Source organism: Rhinopithecus roxellana, chromosome 12, assembly GCF_007565055.1.
Source record: "Rhinopithecus roxellana isolate Shanxi Qingling chromosome 12, ASM756505v1, whole genome shotgun sequence".
NCBI classification, from domain to species: domain Eukaryota; kingdom Metazoa; phylum Chordata; class Mammalia; order Primates; family Cercopithecidae; genus Rhinopithecus; species Rhinopithecus roxellana.
In genome coordinates, this window is record NC_044560.1 from 132,127,539 (window position 1) to 132,147,751 (window position 20,213).

The 20,213-nt window shown below is 40.1% G+C and overlaps 1 protein-coding gene across 8 annotated transcripts; it reads left to right on the forward strand.

Annotated features, from left to right (window-relative positions):
* Positions 1-1,012: 1,012 nt before the first annotated feature.
* On the forward strand, positions 1,013-20,196 carry ZNF780A (zinc finger protein 780A). 8 transcript variants are annotated; one of them, XM_010380873.2, is made up of 6 exons: positions 1,016-1,049; positions 1,732-1,802; positions 7,066-7,119; positions 8,648-8,774; positions 10,322-10,417; positions 16,978-20,196. In XM_010380873.2, the coding sequence occupies exons 3-6, from the start codon at positions 7,111-7,113 to the stop codon at positions 18,669-18,671; spliced, it is 1,926 nt and encodes a 641-aa protein (XP_010379175.2). In that variant the 5' UTR covers positions 1,016-1,049; positions 1,732-1,802; positions 7,066-7,110; the 3' UTR covers positions 18,672-20,196. The 8 variants fall into 8 exon arrangements, with proteins under 8 accessions (XP_030797593.1, XP_010379175.2, XP_030797590.1 ...); XM_030941730.1 differs by having other exon boundaries at positions 1,033-1,137; XM_030941731.1 differs by having other exon boundaries at positions 1,042-1,152.
* The last annotated feature ends 17 nt before the right edge of the window (positions 20,197-20,213 follow it).

Below are 20,213 nucleotides of genomic sequence, written 5' to 3' on the forward strand. Positions count from 1 at the left end.
AGAATGATGGTTTCCAGCTTTATCCATGTCCCTACAAAGGACATGAACTCATCCATTTTTATGGCTGCATAGTATTCCATGGTGTATATGTGCCACATTTTCTTAATCCAGTCTATCATTGATGGACATTTGGGTCTGACTTTTTAAAAATCCAATCTGACAATCTTTGTAAATTAAGGTGTTTAGACCATTTACATTTAATGTGATTATTGATATGGTTGAGTTGATTATCTTGTTATTCGTTTTCTGTCACAATTCTGGAATGAAAAGATGTTTTGCTCTTTAGTATTCCATGTTTCCTCCTTATGTAGCATAGGAAACTAGAAAAATGATTTTGAAAGTTCAGTGTTGTTAGACTACAACAGTGAAATCAGGCTCTTCCTAGGAAAAGCAAGCCCTTTTTTGCATTTGTTTATACTATTTTAACCAAGTGTTAATTATTCATCCTTCAAGATAAAGCAAGTAATTCTCTGTGTATTTTTATCCGTTTCCATGTCGTCCTGAATCACGTTTTTCTCTCCAGGTAACAGGAACATTGTCTCGAGGAATCCAGGACATTTGATTCTGAAATCTCCAATGTGAACTATACTTCCTCTCCTAGTATATAACCAACCAATTCTTTAGTTCAAGCTTTTCAAATTTATCCTAAGTCCCCTTCAAATAGCACAGAGAAGTGGAAGCCTATTGCTGGGAGTTAAAGCACCCACATCTTGACATAATTTTACTTTAAATTCTTCTTTCTTCTTTAAAAGTTCTGCTCATTTGCATTCTCCATGGAGATAAAAAGTTATACTGACGCTCTGAGAGGGAAACGCTCCTCTCAGATGGGGATCCTCGCCCAAGGCAGAAACCTGTGCACCCCGCGGGCTGGAACTCCCACGAATCCACTAGGCTCGGCTCCCTTAGGGGTCGGCCCCCATAGTATGCTGGGATCAACCTGAGAGGATCAGAGCTCAAGGCTTCTGAGGCTTTTTCTGTTCAGGACTGTATTTCCCAGCGGCCACCGCGCCAGTTCACTTCCGGTCTCCAGGGGTCGACGACATAGTGGGGTGAGGTCTTCGCGTCCTAGGAAGAGATCCGTGGCTGCGGGAGGTCTCTGCGGACTGGGGCTGGAACCTGACTGACCCGACAGTGCGGGTGGGCTAGAGAGAGGTGCTCAGAGTCGGAACCCCGGGGCGCAGACGGGATCTGTCGGATCCCCAGGCGTGCGTGTGCGCGGGCATCAGAGGAGGGGGATTGTGAGATTATGAGTGACGGAGGGGACTGTGTGAGTGTGTGCGTGAGGCCCTATGCACGGGCCCGGGAAGGCGTGTGGACGCAGCGCACTTTGCTGGGGCTGTGTGAGTGTCACTATGCTGGTGCCCGTAAGCTCCTGCTGCTTCCTCCCTCTTTCCCCTTTACAGCTGCAGGGACTGCAGCAGAGCAATGGCCCCAGTAGGGAGGTCAGATATTGAGCCGAGAATGAAGCTTTACACAAGAAAGCGCAGAAGTGTCCCCGACTGTTCCCCAGGAGGGCAGCTACATGTTGAGAACCACAGCGTCCTCAGAGCTCTGTCCCCAGAAAGCAGCTCCAAACTGGTTGTACTGGTTGAACCGATTCCACCTCCTTTTACTTCCTTCCTATTTCGTGTGAAGTGAGGGAAATTGTGGCCATGGAGGGAGGGTGCTTTCAAACTTAGTCTGCGCTCCAAGAAAAACCTGGAGTCTCACGCTTGCCGTACCCTTCCCCAGTCGTGTTATTATCCAAAAGAAGCACCTGGAGGAAGATGAGAGCATTATTTCTGCACATCTAAAAGTCAAGGGTGAGTTCGTGCTTTGTATTTGCTCAAGAAATGCGTTTTTGACTTTAGAATATTGAGATTCCCGTAAATTTTCAGTGAATCTGGGGGGATATGCAAATTAATTCATGCACCCCCCTTCACCTTTCCACTTAATATTCACAAAACCATTTGGCAAATCGTTCACACCTTCCTGTGCGCTCTCTTTTTCGAAGCTGGTATGGAAATACACCTCCAGTAGTTAATACTAAAACTCCATTTTAGACCCATATTTGGGAAGGAGGAGATTAGTGTTTAGGTGGAATCACACACCAGACATCAGTTGGTCTTTACAGACCTCCTTTTCCAAACAGGGAAGAATGGAGATGGTTGGATGATTTCCATTAGTCTGTGAGGCATTCGGGAGTGGAAAAGTGACCGCACAGAAATTGGTATCAACGAGAGCCAGGATTTTTCCAGGGAGTCCATGAGATGATATTTGTAATACTTGCCAGATCTCTCTGAGGTTTGGCAGCTCCCATTGTGTTTTGGGCGTGTGTGTGTGTGTGGACTGTGAGAGGCAATACAGTGTTGTGGTTAAGAATAGGGGAGTGGATCCAGAGTATTTGGGTTGGAATGTTGGTTCTGTCATGAGAATGAATTAATATCGTAAAGCCCCTTAGAGCAGAGATAGGCATATAATAACGTTTAATATGTTTTAACTGTTGTTTTTGTGTAGTCATTTTAAGTCATTCCCCTTGACTGTCTATAGAACCGGAGCATTGGGAATATGTGATTCATTGCGATTGCTGCTTGTATATTAAGAAAATGAGTGAGGTGCTCAAATGATCTAGGACAGAAATTCTTTTTAAATCGACAGATATAATTGTATGTATTTATCATGTGCAACATGATGTTTTATGGTATGTATACATTGTGGAATGACTAAATCTAGCTAATTAACAATGCATTACCTCACATAGTTATCATTTTTGTGGTAAGAACACTTAATATCCACTCTCCTAGCATTTTTCAAGGCTACAGAATATTGTTATTAATTGTAGATACCCTGTTGTGTAATAATCTCTTGAACTTATTTCTCCTCCTGAAATTTTGTATCCTTTGACCAACATTTCCCCAGTCAACACTGCCCTCCTTCCTCCCTCACCCACATTATCCCAGATCTGTAAATACCATTCTACTCTCAACTTCTGTGATATCAACTTTTTTAGATTTGGCTGATGAGTGAGATCATGTGTCTTTCTGTGCTTGGCTTCCTTCACTTAATATGATGTTCGCCAGGCTCATCCATGTTTTTGCAAATGACAGAATTTCCTTTTTATGGCTAAATAGTATTCCCTTATGTATATATACCTGCATATATACCACATTTTCTTTATCCATTCATTCATTGTTAGACACGTAGGTTGATGCCATATCTTGGCTATTGTGAATAGTGCTGTAATAAACATGGCTGTGCTGGTATCTCTTTGACATACGAATTTCATTTCCTTTGGAGATGTATTCCCAGTATTGGGATTGCTGGATCATATGGTAGTTGCATTTCTAACTTTTTGAGTAAGCTCCATACTGTTTTATATAATGGCTGTGCCCATTTACATTCTTGCCCACAGTGTGCAAGAGTTCCCTTTTCTCTACATTCTTGCCAATACTTGTTAACATTTGTCTTTCTAGTAGCCACCCTAACAGGTATGAGGTAATATCTTATTGCAGGTTTAATTTTCATTTCCCTTATGATTAGTGATGTTGAGTATTTTTTCATATACTGTTGGCCATTTTTTATGTCTTCTTTTGGGATGTGCCTATTCGGGTCCTTTGCCCATGTTTTAATCAGGTTTTTTTTTTTGCTGTTGAGTTGTTTGACTTCCTCATATATTTTGGATCTTAATCTCTTATATATGTGGTTGCAAATATTTTCTCTCATTCCACATGGTGTCTCTTCACTTTGTTGATTGTTTCCTTTTCTGTGCAGAAGCTTTTTAGCTTGATATCATTTCATTTGTTCATTTTTGCTTTTGTTGCCTTTGCTTTTGAGGTCATATCCCCAAAAAAATCATTGCTCAGATCAGTTTCATGGAACTTTCCCCCCATGTTTTCTTCTATTTGTTTCATAGTTTAGGATCTTACATTTAAGTATTTAATCTGTTTAGAGTTGATTTTTGTATAATGGTTTGAGATAAGGGTCTAATTGCATTTTTCTGCATATGGATACCTACTTTTCACAGTAGTATTTTTTGAAGAGTCTTTTCCCCCATTGTATGTTCTTGGCACCCTCCTCAAAACTCAGTTGGTTATAAATATATGGATTTATTCTGGGCCTCTCTATTCTGTTTCTTTGGTCTATGTGTCTTTTTTTATGTCAGTACCCTGCTGTTTTGGTTACTATAGCTTTGTAGTATATATTGAAGTCAGATAGTTTGATGCCTCCAACTTTGTTCCTTTTGCTCAAGATCGCTTTAGCTATTTGGGTCTTTTGTGGTTCTATACAAATTTTAGCATTTTTTGTTTTTTCCTATTTCTGTAAGGAATGTAGGACAGAAATTCTTAACCTGAGTTCTTGTGACTCCATTTATGGTCTCAGGGACCAAAAGCTCTTGAAATAAAATATTGAAGTATTATAGAAATTTATAAATGTGGGTTTTAGAGGGAGAAATAGTGTATCATTTCATAAGATTATAAAAAAATTTATGTGACCCATGAGGTTTGGATCCATTGATCTAGATAGAACATTGTTTCTCAGCTGGGGTGATGTTTAGAAACTTTTGGTTGTCATGATGTCAGGGAGGGTGCTACTTAGATCTAATGGATGGAGGTCAGGAATGCTGCTGAACATTGTATTATGCACAAGATAGCTCTCCCCACTCCCCCAACTAAGAATTATCTAGCACAATATGTCATTAGTGCCTAGGGTGAGAAACCGTGGTCTAGAATCAAAAGATTGTGATATCTGGAATGACATTGTAAATGATCTTGTATAAACTAAGTGTTCTGTAATACAGAAATCATTAAGTTAATCATATTAGACCCAAGTGATAGAGTATGTAATAAAATGATGTCTATAAGGAATTATGAAAAGAAAAATATTTGATATATCATTAAGCAATATTCATGCTATGAGCAATAATACTCAAGAAAATGTTGCATGAGACGGGGTATGGTGACTCACACCTGTAATCCCAGCACTTCTGGAGGCTGAGACAGGCAGATCATTTGAGGTCAGGAGTTTGAGACCAGCCTTGCCAACATGGTGAAACCTTGTCTCTACTAAAAATACAAAAACTAGCCAGGGGTGGTGGCAGGCGCCTGTAATCCCAGCTATTCAGGAGGCTGAGGCAGGAGAATTGCTTGAACCTGGGAGGCAGAGGTTGCAGTGAGCTCAGGCCATAGCACTCTAGCCTGGGTGACAGAGCAAGACTTCACCCCGCCCCCCCAAAAGAAATTGTTATATTGTATGTGAATCCCATATACTAAGATAGGGTTTTTGTATAAGAATTCGGTAAGAATCATATCTAAAGGCATTCTATAAGAATTATATCTAAAATAATATTTTAATTGGTTATTTGGTGAAGAAGGAAACCAAGCATGGTGGTGTATATTCCAGAAATTTTCTCACATAGTTTGCAAATGCTACTTATCTGCATTGTGTTCATTCGAAGAAGAATCTTGATAATGAGAATATCTAATTATATTGGTGAGATACAGCTAACGGGTGTTAGAACTACCTGATGTTATTTTTTATAGTCGCATTAACCTCTTGTTGAACCTCATGACAGGCTCAGGTTTTTTTCCTGATAACTCTGTTTTTGTTTTTTACTTCGAAAGTAGAAATAGACTATCATTAATGCATACAAGTCATTGGTTGGGGACTTGCAGAAAATTTTTTCTAGAAATTGTTCCAACATACATAAAAAAACATAGACATCTTAGTGTTGGTCAAGAATTGGAAAATAAAGGAAACAAACTCGTTAAGTAAAAACAATAGCTCATTAGATTATCCTGACATTTTCCCCCCAAGTTCAAAGGGAGGTATCTAAATAAAAAGTGTCTTTCATCTCATTTGGAGAAGTTTCCTCATAGGAAAGAAATGTGTATGTACATTTACATATGTCCATATATAGAGATGCATACACACACGTGTGTGTGTATAGATATATATATGTGAATATAACTGTAAAGATTCCAAGTTAATGTCTGGATGTAGTTACAATTTTTTTTTTTTTTTTTTTCTGACATGAAGTCTCACTCTGTTGCCAGGCTGGAGTGCAATGGCGCGATTTTGGCTCACTGCGACCTCTGCCTCCTGGGTTCAAGTGATTCTCGTGCCTCAGCCTCCCGAGTAGCTGGGATTACAGGCATGTGCCACCAAACCCAGCTAATTTTTGTATTTTTAGTAGAGACGGGGTATCACCATGTTGGCCAGGATGGTCTCGATCTCCTGACCTCATGATCTGCCTGCCTTGGCCTCCCAAAGTGCTGGGATTACAGGTGTGAGCCACTGCGCCCGGCCACACCTTTTTGCTTCTTAAGCAAAAAGAAGAAAATTGGAGCTACACAGAGGAGAACTCTTAACATACATATAATTTTCTAAATTTTTTTCTACTGATGTCTGTTAGTCTTTTTATTAATATTTCTATATACATATATTTTACAAATGTAATCATATTATCCTGTTTTGTAATCTGATTTTTCTGTTAATCATAGAATACCACCTATTCTATTACGCGGATGTTCTAAACTGTATTAACCAACTGGCTTTTGCTGAACTCAGAATGCTGAACACTGCCCTTGCAATTCTGTCTATATATCCTTTCCAGTTCTCATGCCTTGCCCCACTGCACCCAATCCTGATTTCACAAAGAGGTTCTGGATTGGATGATGCGATCCCTTCTCAGCTCTGAAAGGTGGGACTAGGGGAGGAGGATCTGCTTATGGCAGGATCAGAGGTCCAGTCCTAGGCCAAGATAGGTATCCCAAGAATAGAGGACTGGCTGGAAGCCACAACTTCAAGGCAGAAATGCCTGTGCTCAGCATTCATGCTTCTGCCGCAGGTTGCCTTGGATGTAGGCCAGAGCTTGGTTTCATCCCGACTCCACCTGTTCACTGCCAATTTATTTGGGAGAGAGTGTGTGTGGGGACAAGGGGAGTGATGGGAGGTGGTGGAAGTGTGCATGTTAGCAGGAGTAGTTGGAGAAATAGGAATGGAGAATAAAATAGTTATTTGCTTCAGTGCTTTGAGAGCACTGAGACATAGCTTTAATTATGGCCTTTTTTTGTTGTTGTTTTCCAGGGGAGAAGCACGAGGAAGATTGACCAATTTTGTAATTCTAGAAACATGGTCCATGTAAGTTGGTATTTCTCTTTTTTCCTTCAAAGATGGTGACTTTCGGGTTAGGTGACTGTTATTATTTAACCTGAAGCTTCTTACCTAGGATCTATGATCTTACATCCCAGTTTGTCCCATTATAGTGAAGGTTGGTGACAAAAAAAAAAAAGAGTCAGTGTTCTTCCTATTTGTACCTCTGTTTCCTACTGGCTTTGATGTTTTCTTTGAACAGGTTATTCAGTCTGTGCTCTGTGCTCAGACCTTGGTCAGGAAGAATATTGGAACAGTGGAGGAATCAGTCCCCACAGGGAAACAGGGTCTTATGGGTTTGATAAGTTACAGATGATTGACCACACTTGGGAACACTTTGAAACTTCACAGACTAGAGCTTTCCAGGTAGCTAAGGTAGAATTCCATAGTGAGTGGCCTCAGTTTGCAAGTGTGACAAGATGTTTTGCATTATGAGGCTTTTAGGAAAGTGATCAGTGAGGATAGTGGGCAGTAACAGGGAGAAGATAATTCAGGGCATGAATGATAGGTGATTATAGATTCTCTGGCCGGACGTGGTGGCTCACGCAGTCCCAGCACTTTGGGAGGCCAAGGCGGGTGGTGGATCACTTGAGGTCAGGAGTTTGAGACCAGCCTGGCCAACATGGTGAAACCCCGTCTTTTCTAACAACAACAACAACAACAACAACAACAACAACAACAACAACAACAAAATTAGCCTATTGTGGTGGTACGCACCTGTAATCCCAGCTGCACAGGAGGCTGAGGCAGGAGAATTGCTTGAACCCGGGAGGTGGAGGTTGCAGTGAGCTGCGATCGTGCCACTGCACTCCAGCCTGGGTAACAGAGTGAGACTTCATCTTAGGAAAAAAAAAAAAAAAATTATCAGAATTGGGAAAATCCTTAGAGGCCCTGGCCATCCTCAATGTATAAATAGAAAAAAATGAATAAATCTAATATGTCAGTTATATTGACTTTCATGCAGCTTATAAAAATCATTTGTCATGACAAGAAAAAATACTGTTGCTATCATCTCATACCATAATGAGCTTGAGGATTAAGAACATTCTTCAATTGTATGCAACCCCCACCTTTTTTTTTTTTTTTTTCTGAGACAGGGTCTTGCTCTGTGGCCCAGGCTGGAGTGCAGTGGCGTGATCACAGTTCACTGTAGCCTTGAACTCCTGGGCTCGAGCTATACTCCTACCTCAGCCTCCCAAGTAGCCGGGACTACAGGTATGTGATACCACACACAGTTACTTGTTTAATTTTTGCAGAGACAGGATATCATTATGTTGCCCAGGCTAGTCTCAAACTCCTGGGCTCAAGCAATCCTCCCAGCTCGACCTCCTGAGTAGCTGGGATTATAGGGATGAGCCACCATGCTCAGCCAGCAGCAGGATTCTTGAGGAATGTGCAGGCACTCTGTGAATTTCCATATTGCTTTTTTCTTACAGTACACTCCTTCACTTCCTCTCCTTTCGTCTTGAAACAATTTTCTTCAATTTCACCATAATACATGTGTTTGTGGTTTCAGGGATCAGTGACATTCAGGGATGTGGCCATCGACTTCTCTCAGGAGGAGTGGGAGTGCCTGCAGCCTGAACAGAGGACCTTGTACAGGGACGTGATGTTGGAGAACTATAGCCACCTGATCTCACTGGGTAAGGTCATTGGTCCCAGTTATTTTTGTGTCTGTTCTCTGGAATATCAGCTTTCTTCACCATGAATTTCAGGGCTATCTTTTAAGAGGTGGCTGAATTCCTTCTTCTTGTTCCCAAAGGAATGGATTGAGATTTGTTGGGTTGAAAACAGGCACCTCCCTGGAGCCCCTGCATCTTGCCTACTCCACAGTGGCCTCCATTACGCTGGTCCTCTTTGTAATTGCCTCTCTCTGTCCATGACCATGGGGCTGAATTTGAAATCTTGTACATTCATTGAAAGATATTGTCTAAGAACCAGGTTTCATATTATGTTTGATGTCAGAATTACTGTAGATTTTCTGTTTGTTGGTTTGTTTTTGTTTTTCTGGCCCACCTGTAAGGAGAAGAGTGTCTTGAATTTTTCTATCAAAGAAACCTCTATGATCACTGGGAGGTTGAGGCTGCAGTGAGCTGTACCCATCACTGCACTCCAGCCTGGGCAATAGACTGAGACCTTGTCTGAAAAACAAAAACAGACAAACAAAAATGTCTGTTATTTACATATACTGATTGGGTTGACAGAAATTCATTTAACACTAAAGTGAATGCATTTCATTTCCTTCAATAAACATTGCGTTACTTGTTTTGTAGCTGAAAGTTTCAGGCCATGGAGTTTATGTATTTTCTTTTTTTTTTTTTTTTTTTTTTTTTTTTGAGACGGAGTCTTGCTCTGTCACCCAGGCTGGAGTGCTGTGGCCGGATCTCAGCTCACTGCAAGCTCTGCCTCCTGTGTTCACGCCATTCTCCTGCCGCAGCCTCCCGAGTAGCTGGGACTACAGGCGCCGCCACGTCGCCCGGCTAGTTTTTTGTAGTTTTTCCGCCACGTCGCCCGGCTAGTTTTTTGTAGTTTTTAGTAGAGACGGGGTTTCACCGTGTTAGCCAGGATGGTCTCGATTTCCTGACCTCGTGATCCGCCCGTCTCGGCCTCCCAAAGTGCTGGGATTACAGGCTTGAGCCACCGCGCCCGGCCTATGTATTTTCATTGAGTAAATGTGCTGAGTGAGCTGTACATGTCTAAGGATGCAAAATAAATGACAATAATAAACATAATCTTGACTGTGCTACTGTGTATCAGGTAATGTTAGAAGTATTTTACTTACATTAACTTATTTAGTGTTAGTATCAATCCTATAAAATAGGTATTATATCATCCCCATTTAAGAGCTGGGAAAACTGAAGGACAGAGTTTAAATGACTTACCTGAGGTCATACTAGTAGTGAGTAGCAGAGACAGGATTTGAACGCGGCAGTCTGCCTTGAAGTTTCCTGCTCTCAACCATTCAGTTATACCTCTTTCTGAGGGATAAGATTCTGAGTTTAAATGAAAGAAAGTCCTTTTCTAACATAGTTAGAAAAGAGTTCTCTTACTCGACCTCTCACTCTTATCTGAAGTCTCTTCTCAATATTGTTTTGACTTGTAATTTATTATAAGTTTAAGCAGGTCACAAAGATTTGGAAAAAAAATTTTGTATTAAAAAAATTCTACATGTGTCATTTCTTTTATGCAGGAAGTTCCATTTCTAAACCAGATGTGATTACGTTACTTGAGCAAGAGAAAGAGCCCTGGATGGTTGTAAGGAAAGAAACAAGCAGATGGTATCCAGGTAAGTGAGGGTAAAGCAGGCAGGGGGAAGCCATCATTGTCCCGGACAGCCATGTGCTCAGAGAGGAGTCACACCCCTGAGATGTGGTTTGAAAAACTTTCTTCGACAACCTAAGTTGTGTTGGATAAAAATGCCCAAGACCTGGGAAGGAAGTAAAGATTAGAGCAGAAGCCGTCGCCAAGGAACTTCATCATTTACTAATCACCTAATTTCTGTTCTCTTATTTCCTTCCCCTTTTAGTGGAGTGAGTTCCCTCTGTTTTTCCCAGTGTAAACTTTTTTTTTTTTTTTAAATGGAATCTTGCTCTGTCCTGCAATGTGGAGTGCAGTGATGTGATCTTGACTCACTGCAACCTCTGCCTCTTGGGTTCAAGCAATTCTCATGCCTCAGCTTCCCAAGTAGCTGGGATGACAGGTGCCCACCACCGCACCTGGCTAATTTTTGTATTTTTAGTAGAGATGAGGTTTCACCGTGTTGGCCAGGTTGTTCCTGAACTCCTGACCTCAGGTGATCTGCCCACCTCAGCCTCCCAAATTCCTGGGATTACAGGCGTGAGCCATCATGCCCAGCCCATTTGCCAACTTTTTAATAGGATTTTTTTTTTTTTTGCTGTTATTTGAGTCTTGTCAGAGAAATAGTTGCAAATAATTTCTCTCATTTAATTTTGTCTATTCCCTCTGTTGATAGTTTCCTTTGTTCTGCAGAAGCGTTTTAGTTTAATACAGTTCCATTGATCTATTTTTGTTTTTGCTGCCTGTGCTTTTGCAGTGTTAACCAGAAAATTTTTGCCTAGGTCAATGTCCTGAAGCACTTCCTTTATGTTTTCTTTTGGTTGTTTTGTAGTTTTGAGTCTTACATTTAAGTCTTTAATCCATTTCCAGTTGATTTTTGTATATGGTGAGAAATAGGGGTCTGGTTTCATTCTATCGCATATGGATATCCAGTTGCTGCAGCACCATTTCTTTATTTATTTTTAATTATTATTTTCCAACTTTTATTTTAGGTCTAAGGGGTACATGGGTGGGTTTGTTATATGGGTAAATTGCATGTTGTGGTGGGTTTGGTGTACAGATAGTTTCACCACCCAGATAATAAGCATAGTACCCAATAGGTAGTTTTTGGGTCTTCGTCCTCCCACCCTCTACTCTCAAGTAGGCCCTGATGTCTGTTGTTCTGTTCTTTGTGTCCATGTGTACTCAATGTTTAGCTCCCACTTATAAGTGAGAATATGTAGTCTTTGGTTTTCTGTTCCTTCATTAATTTGCTTAGGATAATGGCATCCAGTGCCATCCATATTGCTGTACATAATCTTGTTCTTTTTTATGGTTATGTAGTATTCCTTGGGGTATATGTACCACATTTTCTTTAGCCAGGTGGTTAACCAATTATGGACATTTAAGTTGATTCCATGTCTTTGCTATTATGAATAGTGCTACAATAAATGTAGGCATTCATGTACCTTTAGGTTAGAACTATTTTCTTTTTTTGTTTCTGTCTTGTCTGGTTTTTGTTTCATGGTATGCCAGCTTCATAGAATGAGTTAAAGAGAATTTCCTCCTCTGAAATTTTTTGGAATAGTTTGAGGAGAATTGGTATTAGTTCTTTGTTTGGTAGATAAAATTCAGCAGTGAAGTCATCAGTTCTGGAGTTTTCTTTTTTGGGCGACATTTTATTACTGATTCAGTCTCATTACTCATTATTGGCCTGTTCAGCTTTTCTGTTTCGATGATCTTTTCTGTTTCTGTGGTGTCAGTGGTAATATCTCCTTTTTTATTTCTGATTTTGCTTATTCTCTTTTCTTCTTGGTTAGTCAAGCTAGTGGTTTATTAATTATATTTATGTTTTTTAAAAAACAACTTTTCATTTCATTGATCTTTTGTATTATTTAGTCTGTATTTTATTTAGTTCTGCCCTGATTTCATTGGATTGTTTATTTGAAATCTTTCTACTTTTTCAATGTTGGTGTTTATTGCCATCAACTTCGCTCTTAGCAGTGCTTTTGCTGTATCCCATAGGTTTTGCTGTGTTGAATTCTGATTTTCATTTGTTTCAAGAAATTTTTTGATTTCCTCCTTAATTTCTTTCTTGACCCAGTGGATATGTATAAGCAGGTTGTTTAATTTCCATGTGTTGTACAGTTTCCAAAGTTCCTCTTATTACTGATTTCTCGTTCTATTCCATGTCTGAGAAAATACTTGATATAATTTTGGTTTTGAAGAATTTGTTAAGAATTGCATCCTAACGTATGGTCTATCCTAGAGAATGTTCTGTGTGCTAATGAGAGTATGTGTATTCTGTAGCTATTTGATGAAATGTTCAGTAAATATCTGGTAGGCCTGTTTTGTCTAATGTGAAGTTTAAATTCAATGTTTCTTTGTTAATTTTCTATCTAGATGATCTGTCTAATTCAGAGTGGGGTGTTGAAGTCCCCAGTGATTATTGCTCTGGAATATATCTCTCTCCCTTTTGATCTAATAATATTCACCTTATATATCTGGGTGTTCTGGTGTTGGGATTATAGTATGTTTAGAATTATTATATCCTCTTGCTGAATTGATCCCTTTGTCATTATACCATGACCTTTTTTGTCTCTTTTTGCTGCTTTTGACTTAAAATCTTTTTTGTCTGATATAAATATAGCTATTCCTGCTCACTTTTGGTTTCCATTTGCATAGAATATCTTTTACTATTCCTTTACTTTCAATCCATATGTTTCTTTTTTTTTTTTTTTTTTTTTTTGAGACGGAGTCTGGCTCTGTCACCCGGGCTGGAGTGCAGTGGCCGGATCTCAGCTCACTGCAAGCTCCGCCTCCCGGGTTCACGCCATTCTCCTGCCTCAGCCTCCCAAGTAGCTGGGACTACAGGCGCCCGCCTCGTCGCCCGGCTAGTTTTTTGTATTCTTTAGTAGAGACGGGGTTTCACCGTATTAGCCAGGATGGTCTCGATCTCCTGACCTTGTGATCTGCCCGTCTCGGCCTCCCAAAGTGCTGGGATTACAGGCTTGAGCCACCGCGCCCGGCCAATCCATATGTTTCTTTACCAGTGAGATGAGTCTCTTGTTGGCAGCATATAATTGGGTCACTTTTTTAAAATCCATTCAGCCAGTCTATATCTTTTAGATGAAAAGTTTAATCAATTACATTCAATGTGATTACTGATATGTGAGGGCTTATTCTTGTCATTTTATTAATTGATTTCTAGTTGATTTGTATATCCTTTGTTCCTTTGTTTCTCTTTTATTTTTTATCATTGTGGTTTGGTTGTTTTCTATAGGGATGACATTTGAGTTCTTTCTCCTTATTTGTGTGTTTGCTGTGTCAGTGGGTTTTATAATTTTGTATGTTTTCACAATGGTAGATATTCTTTCACTTATAAGTGTAGGACTCTTAAGCATATCTTGTAGAGCTGGTCTACCCTCAGCTTTTGTCTGGGAAATATTATTTCTTCTTCATTTATGTTGGATAATTTGCTGAGGATAGTATCCTTGATTGGCAAGTTTTTTCTTTCAACATTTGAATGTATCATTTCATTCTCTCTCATTTCTTTCTGTTGAGAAATCTGCTCTTTGGCTGATGAGAGTTCCCTTGTAAGTAACTAGATGCTTTTCTCTTGCTGTTTTTAGTATTCTCTCTTTGTCTTTTTTTTTTTCTTTGAGACGGAGTCTCGCTCTGTCGCCCAGGCTGGAGTGCAGTGGCCGGATCTCAGCTCACTGCAAGCTCCGCCTCCCAGGTTTACGCCATTCTCCTGCCTCAGCCTCTGGAGTAGCTGAGACTACAGGCGCCCACCACCTCGCCTGGCTAGTTTTTTGTATTTTTAGTAGAGACGGGGTTTCACAGTGTTAGCCAGGATGGTCTCGATCTCCTGACCTTGTGATCTGCCCATCTCGGCCTCCCAAAGTGCTGGGATTATAGGCTTGAGCCACCGTGCCCGGCCTCTCTCTTTGTCTTTGACTTTTGTATTTTGATCATAATGTGCCATGGAGAAGACCTTTTTGTGTTGTTATCTATTTGGGTATCTCTGAGCTTCCTGTATCTGGATGTCTACACCTCTTGCTAGAGTTGGAAAGTTTCCAGCTATTATTTCATTAAATAGATTTTCTTTCCTTTATTTTTTCTCTTCATCTCTGGGACCTCAAAATTTCAAATATTTGGTTGTTTTATGATGTCCCATACAGGGTCTTTATTTCTTCTTCTCTTTTTCTTTTTCTGCTTTTGTCTGACTGGGTTATTTCAAAAGAATTGGCTTTATGTTCTGAGATTCTTCTACTTGATCTAGTCTGTTGTTGAAGATTTTTAATGTATTTCATATTTTATTCAATGAATTATTCAGTTTCAGAATTTCTGTTTGGTTCTTTTTTATAATGAAATTGGTAAATTTCTTCTTCTTATCCTGAGGTTTTTTTGTTTTGTTTTTTCTGATTTCTTTGTATTGTTCTTCCAAATTCTCTTGTATCTCGCTTAGCTTCTTTAATATAATTATTTTTAATTATTTTGCTAGGATATAACATTTTCCCCCCATTGGAATGTTTCTGGACAATTATTATGTTCCTGTGGAGATGTCATGTTTCCTTCTTCTTCTTTTTTTTTTTTTTTTGTTACTTCCTGTGTTTATTCTCATTTTTTTGAATTTGCTTTTGTAGGGGAGGCTTTTTTCCTAAAGATGTATCTATGGTTAATAGGGTTGGATAGAGCATTTTCACTTTGATTCTGGGTGTGTGCAGTAGTGTTGTTATATAGTGTTATGATTTTTTTTTTTTTTTTTTGAGACGGAGTCTCGCCCTGTCACCTAAGCTGGAGTGCAGTGGCCGGATCTCAGCTCACTGCAAGCTCCGCCTCCTGGGTTCACGCCATTCTCCTGCCTCAGCCTCTGGAGTAGCTGGGACTACAGGCGCCCGCCACCTCGCCCGGCTAGTTTTTTGTACTTTTTAGTAGAGACGGGGTTTCACCGTGTTAGCCAGGATGGTCTCGATCTCCTGACCTTGTGATCTGCCCGCCTCGGCCTCCCAAAGTGCTGGGATTACAGGCTTGAGCCACCGCGCCCGGCTGATTTTTTTTTTTTTTTTTTTTACTGTAAACAGTGTCATTGGTGTCTGTGATTTCTTCATTGGCTTTGGTTGTGATGGTTAGTGGAAGGTATGGTGAAGTTTTATTGGGGATGAGGAGTGATATAGTTTAGGTATTTTCCCCTCTAAATCTCAAGTTGAAATGTAATCCCCAGTGTTGGAGATGGGGCCTGGTAGGAGGTAATTGGATCATGGGAGTTGATTTCTCATGAATGGCTTAGCACCACCCCCTTGGTGCTGTCCTCACAATAGTGAGTTCTTGCAGTACCTGGTTATTAAAAATATATGGCACTTCTCCTTGTTCTCTCTCTTGCTCCTTCTCTTGCTGTGTGACATTCTTTGTCCTGTGCTGCCTTCTTTGATGAGTAAAAGCCCCCTAAGGCCTCCCCAGAAGCTGAGCAGATGCCAGCGCCATGCTTGTACAACCTGCAGAACCATGAGCCAGTTAATACTAATTTTTTCATAAATTACCCAGTCTCAGGTATTCCTTTAATGCAAGAATGGCCTAGCACTAGGACACTAGGTAGGCAAGTCCTTGGGCTCTGGTGGTGGCAGTAGCAGTACAGACATGCCTGTTTTGGGGCCCCAGGGTAGTCTATGCTGGTACTAGTATTAGTGTGTCTAAGCACATTGATTCTTTGGCCTCCTTGTGGTTTGGATGATAATGGTATGCTGGGTGGGTGGATGGGTTCTTGGATTCTTGGGCAGCAAGCGTGGCATGGGTGATGGTAGTAGTAGTGAACAGGACAAACTTCTGGCTCCAAAGCAGTAAGTGCTTGGTGTTGGAGGTGACTGTGATGGGCTGGGTGGGCCAGTCCACAGAACATCCGGTTGTGAGTATAGGTAGGTGCCAGTTGTGGAGGTAGCAGCAGGTTATATGGGTCTGACCTCAGGCCTCTGTGATGAGTGCTTAGGTAGCAAAGGTGGTAGATGGATCAGGGTGATCCCCAGGTTCCCAGATGGTGTGCTTGGGGACTTGGGCACAGAGCTGGGTCTGATGGACCTGACCTTAGGCCCCCCAGTTGTACGTGTTGGTTCTTATGGTGAGTAGGGGTGGAGTGATCCCCAGGCCCCTGGCAGTATGCTGCTGTTGATTTTCTTTTCCAATGTGAGTTGAAATTTTCTTGTATATGCCAGTATATTTGGATTGTATCCTGGACATTCTAATTACTGACTATGAAGCTATGGGTCTCATGGTCTTAAGTCCTGTAGAACATATCAATATGTTTCAATAGATAGTCAACCAAGTTAGGTTCAACCTTTGGTGGTTCATTTTCCTATTTTTACATGTACATAACCAGGCTGGCTCAGATGTGCATTTGCTTCCACTGGAAACAGAAGTGATACGAGAAAGGTTCTATTTACCAACTTTGTTGGTTTTGGCTAATAAAACCAATAAAGGTTTTATTGGTTTGAATTGATGGTTTCAGTTGATGAAAGGACTTTGCATGTATGTTATAGGAAAATAAAATAGGTTTGCTTTCTTCATTTCTTTCAGATTTGGAGTCAAAATATGGACCTGAGAAAGTATCTCCAGAAAATGACATATCTGAAGTAAATTTACCCAAACAGGTTATAAAGCATATAAGTACAACTCTTGGCCTCGAGGCCTTTTATTTTAGAAACTACTCAGAATATGGAAGATTTGAGGGACTACAGGGATATCAAGAAGGACGTATCAATCAAAAGATGATCAGCTGTGAAAAACTGCCTACTTATACTCCTCATGCTTCTCTTATTTGCAATACACATAAACCGTATGAATGTAAGGAATGTGGGAAATACTTTAGTCGTAGTGCAAATCTTCTTCAGCATCAGAGTATTCATACTGGAGAGAAACCCTTTGAATGTAAGGAGTGTGGGAAAGCCTTTCGACTTCATATACAATTTACTCGACATCAGAAATTTCATACTGGTGAGAAACCTTTTGAATGTAACGAATGTGGAAAGGCCTTTAGTCTTCTTACCCTGCTTAATCGCCATAAGAACATTCACACAGGTGAGAAACTGTTTGAATGTAAGGAATGTGGGAAGTCCTTTAATCGTAGTTCAAACCTTGTTCAACATCAGAGTATTCATGCTGGTGTAAAACCATATGAATGTAAGGAGTGTGGGAAAGGCTTCAATCGTGGTGCACACCTTATTCAGCATCAGAAAATTCATTCCAATGAGAAACCCTTTGTATGCAAGGAATGTGGGATGGCCTTTCGATATCATTACCAACTTATTGAACATTGCCAGATTCATACTGGTGAGAAACCCTTTGAATGTAAAGAATGTGGAAAGGCGTTTACTCTTCTCACAAAGCTTGTTCGACATCAGAAGATTCATACTGGTGAGAAACCCTTTGAATGCAGAGAATGTGGGAAGGCCTTTAGTCTTCTCAACCAGCTTAATCGCCATAAGAACATTCACACAGGTGAAAAACCATTTGAATGTAAGGAATGTGGGAAGTCCTTTAATCGTAGCTCAAACCTTGCTCAACATCAGAGTATTCATGCTGGTGTAAAACCATATGAATGTAAGGAGTGTGGGAAAGGCTTTAATCGTGGTGCACACCTTATTCAGCATCAGAAAATTCATTCCAATGAGAAACCTTTTGTATGTAGGGAATGTGAGATGGCCTTTAGATATCATTGCCAACTTATTGAACATTCTCGAATTCATACTAGTGACAAGCCATTTGAATGTAAAGACTGTGGGAAGGCCTTCAATCGTGGCTCGAGCCTTGTTCAACATCAGAGTATTCACACTGGTGAGAAGCCCTATGAATGTAAGGAATGTGGGAAGGCTTTTAGACTTTACCTACAACTTTCTCAACATCAGAAAACTCACACAGGTGAGAAACCCTTTGAATGTAAGGAATGTGGGAAATTCTTCCGTCGTGGTTCAAATCTTAATCAACATCGAAGTATTCATACTGGAAAGAAACCCTTTGAATGTAAGGAATGTGGGAAAGCCTTTCGACTTCATATGCACCTTATTCGACATCAGAAATTGCATACTGGTGAGAAACCCTTTGAATGTAAGGAGTGTGGGAAAGCCTTTCGACTTCATATGCAACTTATTCGACACCAGAAATTGCATACTGGTGAGAAACCCTTTGAATGTAAGGCGTGTGGAAAGGTTTTTAGTCTTCCCACCCAGCTTAATCGCCATAAGAATGTTCACACAGGTGAGAAGCCATCTTGAATGTAAGGAATGTGGAAAATCCTTTAATCGTGTCTCAAACCATGTTCAACATCAGAGTATTCATGCTGGTATAAAACCATGTGAATGTAAGGAGTGTGGGAAAGGCTTCAATCGTGGTTGAAACCTTACTCAGCATCAGAAAATTCATTCCAGTGAGAAACTCTTTGTATGTAAGGAGTGGAGGAAGACCTTTCGATATCATTACCAACTTACTGAACATTACCAAATTCACACTGGTAAAGAAAAGCCCTTTGAATGTAAAGAATATGGAAAGGCCTTTAGTTCTCTGACACAGCTTGCTGGACTTCAGATCATTTATACTGGCGAGAAGCCATTTGAATTTGAGGAATGTGGGAAGGCCTTCAATAGTGGCTCAAACCTTATTCAACATCAGAGTATTCATACGGGTGAGAAACTCTATGAATGTAAGGAGTGTGGGAAAACTTAGATTTAGTTTGGTCCTGACTGCACATCAAAGAATTCATACTGGTATGAAGCCCTGTGAATGTACAGAATGTGGGAAGACCTTTAGTTGTAGCTCAAACATTATTCAACACGTTAAAATTCATACTGGTGAGAAACCCTAGAATGTAAGGAATGTGGGAAAGCATTTACTGGATTATCAGCTGTGGATTATCAGCTTTCTTAACATCAGAAAATTCATAATAGTTAGAAATTTTATGACTATAAGGAGTGTGGACAAGCCTTCACTGTGTATGAAAAATTTACTCAACACCGGAGAGCTCACACTGATGAGAAATCTTGTGAACATGAAAGAATGTGTGAAGAACTTTCATCATGGCCTGGGATTTGCTCAACATCAGAGTATTCATACTTCCGAGAAATCTTTGGGTGTAAGGAATGTGAGGCGTTTTATAGCCACACTAAATACCTTAGTGTTTGGAGAAGATATTTCTTGTGAGAAAGTCTTTGAATGAGGAATATAGGGTAGTTGTTATGTTCACAATATACTCCCTATGAAATACTTTACCAGATACAGGCATACCTCTCTGAATTGTGCATTGCAGTTATTGTGTTTTATACAAATTGAAGGTTTGTGGCAACCCTGTGGTGAGCAAGATGATCAGGTCCATTTTCCAAACATCATGTGTGCATTTCATGTCTTTATGTCACATTTTGGTAATTCTCAGAATATTTCAAACTTTTTCATTGTTATGTATCTATTATGGTGATCAATAACCAGTGATTTTTGATGTTACTATTGTAATTGCTTTGGGATACCACAAATCCTGCCCATAAAAGATGGTAAACCTAGTTGATACTTGTGGGTTTGGAAGGAATTGTCAAATATACAACCATATACCCCCACCTAGATTCAAAATTATTAACAAATTTGCACGTTTATATTTTGTATATTTGTTGTACCATTGAGAATAAGTTTTAGACATCATGACACTTTACCCTTTATTTAATCAACATGTGTATCACCCAAACACAAAGACAAAATCATATAGCCGTTGTACCATAATTACCCTTAAGGAAACTATTCATAATTCTGTAATATTCCATTTTCAGATTTCT